The sequence below is a fragment of the Centroberyx gerrardi genome, chromosome 15 (assembly GCF_048128805.1).
Source record: "Centroberyx gerrardi isolate f3 chromosome 15, fCenGer3.hap1.cur.20231027, whole genome shotgun sequence".
NCBI classification, from domain to species: Eukaryota; Metazoa; Chordata; class Actinopteri; order Beryciformes; family Berycidae; genus Centroberyx; species Centroberyx gerrardi.
The window spans coordinates 30242996-30255506 of NC_136011.1; the positions used below are offsets into that span (position 1 = coordinate 30242996).

The 12511-nt window shown below is 45.6% G+C and overlaps 1 protein-coding gene across 1 annotated transcript in view; it reads right to left on the reverse strand.

The window, feature by feature from the left end:
• Positions 1–12511, reverse strand: part of syndig1 (synapse differentiation inducing 1) — a 36108-nt gene that overhangs the window by 16816 nt on the left and 6781 nt on the right. Inside the window, exons 5-7 of the mRNA XM_078288654.1 lie at positions 6972–7161; positions 6603–6922; positions 6–143 (exon numbers count right to left, since the gene is read on the reverse strand). Of these exons, the coding sequence (XP_078144780.1) occupies positions 6–143; positions 6603–6922; positions 6972–7161 (648 nt within the window). The remainder of the gene's footprint in view (positions 1–5; positions 144–6602; positions 6923–6971; positions 7162–12511) is intronic.

Below are 12511 nucleotides of genomic sequence, written 5' to 3' on the forward strand. Positions count from 1 at the left end.
CTCACCTCGTGCGACAGGTAGAAGGCGGCGATGCCCAGTGGCCAGAAGCAGCAGAGCATGGAGAAGACGCTGAGGCCCAGGTGATCTCTGGGAGGCATCAGCAGGAAGGCGTCCTCGCTCTCCGAGTCGCTGGAGTAGTCGCTCTGCCAACACACATCCACACAACACCGTCACGCTGCTTCTCCTGCCTGTGTTACTACCTGAGCCCGCATATTAACACTGTGCACTGTCATCTGTATTACTGCTCTGGCTACCAGCTGGCATTGAGATGAGGAAGACATAGAGGTGGAGACTCGAGACATAGAGGTGGAGACTCGAGTCACATGACTTGGACTCGAGTCAGACTCGTGTCACAGTTTTAATAGCTTGAGACTCGACTTGATGCATGAAGAGAAGACTTGAGACTTGACTTGACTTGTACTTTGATGACTTGAAAAGGTTTCTAAAGTCTTGACTTGAGATCTTGTGTTTGTGTAAATGACTTAGATTGAAAGTGATGAGATTTGTTGCAGCGGACGACTGAATTTAAATTCTGTTTTCTGAATTTGTATGGAATGATGAAACTGAAACTGATTATAGAAATCAAACTCATGATGCTCTTACCAAGTTTTTATCCTATTAAAACCATATTGCATTGAAAAGTCCTAGATATTTAGTTTTCTTTAAGATATTAAATTGATACTGGACTCTTGATTTGCTCCTCTGACCAGGTGATGATGTCACCTTCTATAGAGTACAACAGGTGGTGACATTGCCTGGGACCAAAGATCAGCCAATAGCACATGGAAATTTTAGTAGCATACGTTTTATCATTAGAAGTCAGGCTTTACACAGATTTGGGTTTGGGGTTTAGTTCCTCTTTATATTACAGCACCCCATTAGGCCAATTAGTGTATTTTTTAAACAGCAGAACACGTGTGAAATCACATTGAGTTTAAAATTTTGACTTTAACTTAAAGCTGCAGGTGCAAATGCAGTTTCAACAGAACTGTGAACACTGGCATTTCCCCATATAGCAAAATGGCAAAGTCCTCAGTTCTCTTTCTCAGATTTCTTTACACAATATCATTGAATTGGCCTTTACATTACATCCTTAGCACTATTATATTCCTTGGTCATCTAAACATGCAGTATGTGTAGACAGATTGTTTTCTCTCCTTTCATGTTCAGTTCAGCAGATTTGGAGGAAAACCCATTTGCTGATAAAAATGTTCAGGTGATCAAACTGTAAATGTAGAGCAATTTTGGTGTTTTTATACAAATCGGAACAATTGATGTACATTTCACCTGAACTGTGGTATAAAATGTATACAAGTAAGAGGAGTTTACACATGCATACAATAATCTCTCTCTCTCTAGAGGCACATGGTAGATTAAGCCGGACTTTACAGAGCAAATCACAGTGTTTCCTGCAGCCCCGCCGGCTAATCGTCTCCAAACCGATTGGCTGTTAGTTCAGCTGCAGCTCTCTAATCTCATTCTGCGCTGAGAGGCGGGATGTGCCGGTAATGTCACAGACACACAGCCGGATGGATGATGGAGAGTCAGAGATCTCAATTAGATGGATTGTAAAATACGCTTCCCCAGAAAAAGGTCATACACACACACACACACACACACACACACACACACACACCATCAGGAGCTGTCAGATACACACTGAGAGGTTCAGCTCTTATTTTAAAGCAGCAGCTACACTCTGCTGCGGGGTTTTATGTTCTGATGTGTATTTATTGAAATAGTATGGATGATGATGATTAGTAGGAGTTGTAGTGGTAGTAATAGTAGCAGTAGTATTAGTAGTAGTAGTAGCAATAGCAGTAGTAGTAGTAGTAGTGGCAGTAGTAGTAGTAGCAGTAGTAGTAGTAGTAGTACTGTTGTTATTGTTTTGTATTAATTATGTTTCCTGAGCTGCTGTCAGTGCAGAAATCAGAGGCTAAATAATTAAAGTTCAGCTGTAAAACCTAACAAGGTAGTTCATCTGCATCTGAGGAATATACAGCAACAGTTACAGTACAGTACAGTACAGTAAGAGTTACAGTACAGTACAGTACAGTACAGTACAGTAAGAGTTACAGTACAGTACAGTACAGTACAGTACAGTACAGTAAGAGTTACAGTTACAGTACAGTACAGTACAGTAAGAGTTACAGTACAGTACAGTACAGTACAGTACAGTACAGTAAGAGTTACAGTACAGTACAGTACAGTACAGTACAGTACAGTAAGAGTTACAGTACAGTACAGTACAGTACAGTAAGAGTTACAGTTACAGTACAGTACAGTACAGTAAGAGTTACAGTACAGTACAGTACAGTAAGAGTTACAGTACAGTACAGTACAGTACAGTACAGTAAGAGTTACAGTACAGTACAGTACAGTACAGTAAGAGTAACAGTTACAGTACAGTACAGTACAGTACAGTACAGTACAGTAAAAGTAACAGTTACAGTACAGTACAGTACAGTACAGTACAGTACAGTAAGAGTTACAGTACAGTACAGTACAGTACAGTAAGAGTAACAGTTACAGTACAGTGCAGTACAGTAAGAGTAACAGTTACAGTACAGTACAGTACAGTGCAGTACAGTAAGAGTAACAGTTACAGTACAGTACAGTACAGTACAGTACAGTAAGAGTAACAGTTTGCAGTAACAGTACAGTAAGAGTATACATGTGTGTTTGAGGCAGCTGCTGCAGAGATCAGAGAGAGACGTGACATCAGCTGAACTTTAATCTGATCTGCAGTCAGATCCTGCAGCAGAGCCGGCTCTTCAAGTGGAAACACTGGAGAATTCATTAATATCTGTTCTGAGAGCTGCTGCTATCTGCTGAGGGCCGGTGAGGTGGAAACAGAGCGGGAGGTGACAGGAAACAGGAAACAGAGCGGGAGGTGGCAGGAAACAGAGCGGGAGGTGGCAGGAAACAGGAAACAGAGCGGGAGGTGACAGGAAACAGGAAACAGAGCGGGAGGTGGCAGGAAACAGGAAACAGAGCGGGAGGTGGCAGGAAACAGGAAACAGAGCGGGAGTTGGCAGGAAACAGGAAACAGAGCGGGAGGTGGCAGGAAACAGGAAACAGAGCAGGAGGTGGCAGGAAACAGGAAACAGAGCAGGAGGTGGCAGGAAACAGAGCGGGAGGTGGCAGGAAACAGAGCGGGAGGTGGCAGGAAACAGGAAACAGAGCGGGAGGTGGCAGGAAACAGGAAACAGAGCAGGAGGTGGCAGGAAACAGAGCGGGAGGTGGCAGGAAACAGGAAACAGAGCGGGAGGTGACAGGAAACAGGAAACAGAGCAGGAGGCGGCAGGAAACAGAGCGGGAGGTGACAGGAAACAGGAAACAGAGCGGGAGGTGGCAGGAAACAGGAAACAGAGCGGGAGGTGGCAGGAAACAGAGCGGGAGGTGACAGGAAACAGGAAACAGAGCGGGAGGTGACAGGAAACAGGAAACAGAGCGGGAGGTGGCAGGAAACAGGAAACAGAGCGGGAGGTGGCAGGAAACAGGAAACAGAGCGGGAGGTGGCAGGAAACAGGAAACAGAGCGGGAGGTGACAGGAAACAGGAAACAGAGCGGGAGGTGGCAGGAAACAGGAAACAGAGCGGGAGGTGGCAGGAAACAGGAAACAGAGCGGGAGGCGGCAGGAAACAGAGCGGGAGGAAACAGGAAACAGAGCGGGAGGAAACAGGAAACAGAGCGGGAGGCGGCAGGAAACAGAGCGGGAGGAAACAGGAAACAGAGCGGGAGGTGGCAGGAAACACGAAACAGAGCGGGAGGTGGCAGGAAACACGAAACAGAGCGGGAGGTGGCAGGAAACAGAGCGGGAGGTGGCAGGAAACAGAGCGGGAGGTGGCAGGAAACAGCGGGAGGAAACAGGAAACAGAGCGGGAGGTGGCAGGAAACAGCGGGAGGAAACAGGAAACAGAGCGGGAGGTGGCAGGAAACAGGAAACAGAGCGGGAGGTGGCAGGAAACAGGAAACAGCGTGGCAGCCATCTTGCTCCTGCTGCACACTAACTGATTACCTGCTGTGGAATTCAGCTGTTTGAGAACAAACATCCAGAAGGATTTTTTATTTGTATGTTTTTTTGTCAGGGCTGAAAAATGACATCACACCTGACCAGTCTGTCTGCTGACCTGCTCTGTTCTTTGAGCCAATGAGAAAACAGCTGGGCCAATGAGAGAAGAGGGCAACCAATGAGGAGTGGAGAGTTTAGAGAATTATTAATTAGACAGTTGGCTGAAATGTCTTCTGACCATTTAAGATATAAAATATAAAATATTGCACCCAAGAAGGCGTTGTTTACTGTGAATATGTTTATGACAAAGAGGCAGCAGGTAGGAAAACCATCAGCAGAACTGAAGTTCCCAGTACTAATCCCAGTGTTCCCAGTAAAGAGCATCCTGCAGGGTGTAATGGCTTCATACAGCAGAATCTATCTATCTATCTATCTATCTATCTATCTATCTATCTATCTATCTATCTATCTATCTATCCATCTATCACTAAAGACCTTGAACAGGTATTCAGCACTAGCTTCTCTCTCTCTCTCTCTCTCCTCTTTCATTCAGTTTTTTTTATTTTTTCTGCTCTGCCAAACAGCTTTGATCATCTGTCACCTCCTCTCTTCCTCTCCTCTCCTCTCCTCCTCTCCTCTCTCCTTTCCTCCTCTCCTCTCTCCTTTCCTCTCCTCACTTCTCCTCTCCTCTCTCTCCCCTCTCCTCCTCTCCTCTCCTCCTCTCCTCTCCTCTCCTCTCCTCTCTCCTTTCTTCCTCTCCTCTCTCCTTTCCTCTCCTCACTTCTCCTCTCCTCTCTCTCTCTCTCCTCTCCCCTCCTCTCCTCTCTCTCTCTCCTCCTCTCCTCTCCTCCTCTCCTCTCCTCCTCTCCTCTCTCTCTCTCTCCTCTCCCCTCCTCTCTCTCTCTCCTCTCTCCTCCTCTCCTCTCCTCCTCTCCTCTCCTCCTCTCCTCCTCTCCATCAGGATTCAGTCAGTGTTTTTATTCAGCTCTGCTCTCATCTCCAGGCTGCAGCAGACTTGACGTGCAGCAGCCGTGCTGCAGGCTGCAGGTTTCCTCTCAGCAGTCGTGTGTTCAGTGTGAACACGTGTCGACACGCTCGGCAGAGCGAGGCGGTATCATAGTAATAATGGTGAAGGGGAGAGGGGCGTCTTTACTGTCACTACTGTGTGACAGTGATTGTGCAAGGTTATGTGAGTATCAGTGAAGTAGAGATCGTCCTCTGGGGGATTAAAGCTTTTATACAAAATGAATGAATAAATGAATGAATTTTATATATTTTGGAATGAAACTGCAGCGGAGTGCAGCTCCAGCTATATGAGACATCTTTTCTCAATCTGAATGAAATCATTCTGATTGAAGATTCCCACGCAAATGTTAACATGAGCGCTGAATAAAAGGATCGCCTGGTGCGTTTACATGCTGCACAGTATGGAGTCACAACAGTTTCTGACAGTTTCTGACAGAATACAGAATCCAGCTTGGCACCATTATTGCTTTACTGTACTTTAACATATGACTCCAAAAGTGTCAGAAACAGACGTTTTGTTTGCACATGATTGGGTCCACTTGTAATTTTCACCGCTGTACGCTGAAGCTGGCCCGGGTGGGCGGAGTCAGCACTTGATATAAAAGCAGGCACGGGGTTCATAACAAGCCCAACCATTCAAATTCTCCAGGAAAAAAGTAAACATCTTGACGTCACTTATGTCAAATGGGCTCAGAAAGAGTTTAGATATTCCAACCAGAGGAAGTGATCAGAATGAGTGTTTACATGATGAAACTGTGTCCATTGAACGGATTATAAAAGGTTTAAACCGCCGCTCTCAAACAAAATGAAATTTCATTCAGAGCAGGCGGTTTACTCTGAATGAGGCGGTTACATGAGTCATTTTTATTCTGATTGGGCGATTATTCTGATTACTAGTGGAATAAAAGGCTCCATGTGAACGCAGCTAGTTGTGCCGGTCCTACGTTTTCTCTTTCCTGTCCCACTTTTTTCAACCCGGCACCTGAAAACCGGATGTGTGTATAATCAAGGGTGGAAGTAACTAATTACATTTACTCATGTTACTGTTGTGTAGCTTTTTTGTGTACTTGTTCTTTTTTGAGTATTTTTTAAAGCCAGTAGTTTAACTTTTACCTAAGTATTGTACTTTGGGCTGAGGCACAGAAAAATAGTTCTGTGATTTCCTGATTAGTGAAAGTTGAGTAACGGAGGAACTGAGTCTGTTTCCTCTCGACTCTGGAGACACAAACGGCTTTTCTGGAGATATTCTGACAAACAGTTTGGGCTCGTTGTTGCAGCATTTATCCTGTAACAACATTTTTATCAAACATTATTGCATGTATTTCTCTGAGGGCAGGTTTTGTCTTTTTGATTCAGAGTTTTCATTCATCTTCACGCCTGCAGAAGGCGACCATTTTACCCCTCTACCAACAAAACCTTCCCCCACTGCAACAACAACCATCCTTGATTGCTTCATCCTATTCACAGTTCTAATTAACTGCTAACAAGGCGGAGTGATACCATTGGACGGAACGCCTCGTCCAATCACGATGTGAGGTCAGAGACAAATCAGAAGCCTCACCTCGAGCTCCTGGAACTCCTCGTCGTCGTCGATGTCGTACGACAGCGTCCGGATCTTCGCGTCCTCGACGGAAAGGTCCAGAAACTTCCCGTCGGCGAACATCAGCGCCTCCTTGGCGGAGGAGGCGGGGCGGGAGGCGTCGGCCGGGCCTTCGATGAAGGTCGTCTCGCAGCAGTCGCCCCCCCCTTCCCCCCCGCACCCCCAGGCCCGCAGCACGCTGTCCGAGTACAGGACGAGGCCGGGGGCGCGAGGATCCCCCGCCACGGCCTGGGGGAGCGAGCTGGGGTTCAGGAGCTGAGGAGGAGCCCCGCCTCCTGCTGCTGGTGCTCCTCCTCCTCCCCCTCCTCCTCCTCCTCCCCCCCCCTCCACTCGTCCCGTTGTGCTCCTGCTGGGCGGAGGCGTTCACCACGTGGCTCTGGTACAGCGGAGCGGAGTAAACCGACAGCAGCGCCTGCCTGCGCTCCACCGCCAGGCTGTGAGTGTTGATGAGGCCGTTCTGTTTGCAGAAGTCCAGTCCTGCATCTCCTCCTCCTCCTCCTCCTCCTCCTCCTCCTCCTGCTCTCTCTCCCCTCCCTCCTCCTCCTCCTCCTCCTCCTCCTCCTCCTCTCTCTCCCCTTCCTCCTCCTCCTCCTCCTCCTCCTCCTCCTCCTCTCTCTCCCCTTCCTCCTCCTCCTCCTCCTCCTCCTCCTCTCTCTCCCCTTCCTCCTCCTCCTCCTCCTCCTCCTTTCTCTCCCCTTCCTCCTCCTCCTCCTCCTCCTCCTCCTCCTCTCTCTCCCCTTCCTCCTCCTCCTCCTCCTCCTCTCTCTCCCCTTCCTCCTCCTCCTCCTCCTCCTCCTCCTCCTCCTCCTCCTCCTCCTCTCTCTCCCCTTCCTCCTCCTCCTCCTCCTCCTCCTCCTCCTCCTCCTCCTCCTCTCTCTCCCCTTCCTCCTCCTCCTGGTGATGTTCTCCTCAGCCTGGAGGTTTCTGCCTCCTCAGGTCCAGCCCCGCTCTCCTCCCCTTCCTCCATCCCTGCACCGGTCAGACCTCCTCCTCTTCAGAGGTGTCTCTCAGAGGGGTCAGAGGTCAAAGGTCAGGGGTCAGGCATCGGACGGCAGGCTGCGCTCTCCTGGAGGACAAAAGAGCGAAAACAGTGAAGCGGAGGAAAAGACCCACAGAGCTGCAGTCCTGAAACAAGTTTTACATGTCTTCATTTGTGCTGAACTCAAGGCCTTAAAAGGACTGGAAGAGAATAAAAAATAACATTGTAAGTCTTAAATTCAGAGTTAGAGCTCTTAAAAATCTTCTTAGTGTGCTGGTTTTCAGCTCAGTCCTAAACTCTGATCAGTCTGTTCATTTAAGCTGTGAATTTGGTCTCATATTTCATTCCAACTGAAACTAAAAAGGTCCTAAATTGAACTGAAACTCTGAATTGAAACTCTCAGACACAAGGCGGGGTCGGTGCCTTGCTCTGCCCATTGATGTTCGATGGGAGGAACTGGAGGAAAGTTTTAATCTCTGCCTTCTGAGTGGAGGTTTGATGGTTCAGATGGCAGTTAGATGTAAAACAGGGTTTTTGAAGACAGATACTGATATTTCATGCCGACATTTAATATTTTTCATGTCCCAAAAATCCAAGTAATCAGTGTTTCCAACACACAATTGAAACCACTATCACTACTACTACTGCTAATAACAGAGGTGTGACCAAGTCAACTTCACTCAAGTCCCAAGTCAGTCTGAAGTCTTGAGGCACAAGTCTCAAGTCAAGTCTCAAGTCTAAATGTAGATTACCAAGTCAAGCATCATGAGTTTGATTTCTATAATCAGTTTCAACTTCAATAAATTCAATCATTCCATACAAATTCAGAAAACAGAATTTAAATTCAGTCGTCCGCTGGAACAAATCTCATCACTTTCAATCTAAGTCATTTACACAAACACAAGATCTCAAGTCAAGACTTTAGAAACCTTTTCAAGTCATCAAAGTACAAGTCAGAGTCAAGTCCCAAGTCACCAGAACCCAAGTCAAGTCAAGTCTCAAGTCTTCTCTTCATGCATCAAGTCAAGTCTCAAGTAATTAAAACTGTGACTCGAGTCCAAGTCATGTGACTCAAGTCCCCAGCTCTGATTAATAATAATAATAATAATAATAATAATAATAAGAAGAAGAAGAAGAAGAAGAAGAAGAAGAAGAAGAAGAAGAAGAAGAAGAAGAAGAAGAAACATATCCATCAATATTTGTGTGGAATCTGGTCAAAATGTCTCATTAGGATCACTTCAGGTTCAGTTCTTCTCAGAGACAACCAAACTGCATCAGATCAGACTGGAGCAGATCAGTTTAATAACAAAATATCAGATCAGATTTCTGTCTCACCCTGGTACAAACCAAACTAATGCGCAATGTGGGCAAACACACCACACACACACACACACACACACACACACACACACACACACAGATACATGCACACATTCACAGCACTGATGCCTAGCTGCACACATGGATGCTGCCTGTGTGAGCACCAAAAAATAAATACACACAAACACACATGCATGTACACGTATGTGTGTGTGAGGTGTGTATGCAAACATGTGAGCGTACATACATGAGTAAGTCTATACGTGTGTGTGTGTGTGTGTGTGTGTGTGTGTGTGTGTGTGTGTGTGTGTGTGTGTGTGTGACCTGGGTGTTATCCAGAACGCTGTGAGTGGATTTGCCTGCTGAGCAGCATCCTGGATCCAATTAGATGCTTCAGTGAATGTGTGTGTGTGTGTGTGTGTGTGTGTGTGTGTGTGTGTGTGTCATGTTAGAATGAACCACTTCCTTTATTTATTAGCATTAGAGAGGCGGAAGCTGCTTTTCGGCCTGCGTGGCCGAGGGGACGGTTAGACCCGGCTGGCTTTAATCAGCTCATTAAAACAGATCCTGAGTCAGTTCACTATCTGTATTAAAGGACAGTTCAGCCTGATTCTGCTCATTTCCTGCATTCCCGTCCTGTTTTCCATCACTGTAGATGGTTTTCCAGCTTTTATCACATTAGGAAATATTTTATATTTTTCCTTCGTCTTGTTTTTCACAGTAAATATTCTGAAACAAACTCTGTCTAAATATTACAAGTTCCTCCCAGTAAAGAAGAGAGCAGCAGCTTTCATTTCTGTTTCATGTTCCAGACTGTAGCTGGAGGAAGAGTCTTGCTTTGGTTTGTCTGTTGGCTCGACTGGGTTGTGATTGACAGGAGGCGGGGCCTAACAGAACCACAAATAATGATGGCTATTGGTTCCCAAATGTGACACATTAATATGAAACGGTGAACAGAACTTCTTTCAAAATGTAAAAGTTTACAGGCTGAGATTAGCGTTCTGATGCAGATTGTTGCTTCTCATTCACAGTGATGGATTATCTTTACTGACTGAATCATACTGTCGTCATACTGTCACCATACTGTCACTATACTGTCACCATACTGTCACTATACTGTCACCATACTGTCACTATACTGTCACCATACTGTCACCATACTGTCACTATACTGTCACCATACTGTCACTATACTGTCACCATACTGTCACCATACTGTCACTATACTGTCACCATACTGTCACCACACAGTCGCTATACTGTCACCATACTGTCACCATACTGTCCCCATACTGTCACCATACTGTCACCATACTGTCCCCATACTGTCACTATACTGTCACCATACTGTCCCCATACTGTCACCATACTGTCCCCATACTGTCACTATACTGTCACCATACTGTCCCCATACTGTCACCATACTGTCCCCATACTGTCACTATACTGTCATCATACTGTCATCATACTGTCACCATACTGTCACCATACTGTCATCATACTGTCATCATACTGTCACCATACTGTCATCATACTGTCACCATACTGTCATCATACTGTCATCATACTGTCATCATACTGTCACCATACTGTCCCCATACTGTCCCCATACTGTCATCATACTGTCATCATACTGTCACCATACTGTCATCATACTGTCATCATACTGTCATCATACTGTCATCATACTGTCCCCATACTGTCATCATACTGTCGTCATACTGTCACTATACTGTCACTATACTGTCACTATACTGTCACCATACTGTCCCCATACTGTCCCCATACTGTCATCATACTGTCATCATACTGTCACCATACTGTCATCATACTGTCATCATACTGTCATCATACTGTCACTATACTGTCACTATACTGTCACCATACTGTCACCATACTGTCATCATACTGTCACTGTACTGTCACTATACTGTCAGCACACATGCAGATGATAGTTTTTGTTTCTGCAGTAAAAAGCTTTTAATTTCAGAGTAATTGATTGGTCCCATTGTGCTTTATGGTTCACATGAGCTGTTGTTGTTGATCAGAGATGAAAATGAACTATTTGTATGGTTATTAAAACATTTAAGGACAGCCTGCAGTCTTTCAGTGTTTTGAAAAACCTCTACTTTGCCCATCAGAGCCTTTGTTATAGCTATTTAAAGTGAATCTACAGAATGACAAAACAACAAACATCTTATATTTTTGCTTGTTTTTATGTTTAAAATCACCGTCAGATGACACAGTGGACTCTGACTGGTTTCTCCCTTTCAGAAAAGCATTCCATGAATTTCTTCTGGATTTCCAAGCGTTAAAACATGACAAATCACTATAAGAATCCTATAAGAATCCTATGATATTCCTACAGGAACTTATAGTGTGTCTGTGGTACTCAATAGTGAGCTTATAACGACCTTATTATACTTTTATCTCTTATGGCATCACGAAAATATTCCTATAATATTGAAAAATCATAGTATTCCTGTAATATTACAATAATATTCCTATAGGGTCTTATAGTGTAACTGTAGTTGTCAATAGTGAGCTTATAGTGATGCTGAATTACTTTATGGTATTTTTTGGTTTCACTATTTCAGTATTATATTCCTAGAATATTGAAAAATCAGTATAATAATCCTGTAATTTTCCGATAGGGACTTACTTGTCTGTGGTAGTTTATAGTGACCTTATTGTACTTTATGATATTTTTTAAATTCTCCATGGTATTTGTATTGATATTCCTATAATATTCCTATATGGACTTTTAATATCTGTATAGTATCCTATAAACTTTACTACAGCATCACTGCAGGGAGGGAATGTTCCCGCTGCCTCCACCAGCCAACAGCGGAGCGTCAAAATAAACCATGCATAATAATAAAGCCTGAGTCAATACAGGCTATCCCAGAGGACCCCCCCCCCCCACCACCACCACCACCTCCCACACACACACCTACGCACAGTGCACACACACACACACACACACACACACACACACACACACACACACACACACACACACATAAGCGCGCACACATTCTCCCACTTCACCACTCCTTCCTTTCTGATGTGGTTAAATCGCATGATCAGGATAACATGTAGCCTGATAAACATGAATAACAGCGGGCATGTCAGTGTCACGACTCTGACGTCATCCCGGTGATGCTGGCCGTGTCCGCGGTCACGAGAGGAAACACACACACACACACACACACACACACACACACACACACACACACACACACACACACACTCACCTCCCCAAGGTGAGACGAGAGAGCCGGCGGTCAGCATCCATCCAGACACACACCGAGCCGTCCTCCGTCCGCCAGCCGCCCAGCCTGCGCTCTGGGCCGGGTAGAGCGCGGTGACGATCCCGGTCCGGTCCGGTCCGGTCCGGTGCTCCGCCTCAGTCTGTCTGTCAGAAAGTGTTTTGGATCCAGCAGGGAGGCAGGTGTCTGTCCGGCTCCGAGATGTTTTCTGCAGAGGAGAGATGGATGGAGAAGCTGTGGAGGAGGAAAGATCATCCGCTGCTTCCAAGTTTAGAGTCTGTGAGGAGGAGGCATGTGCC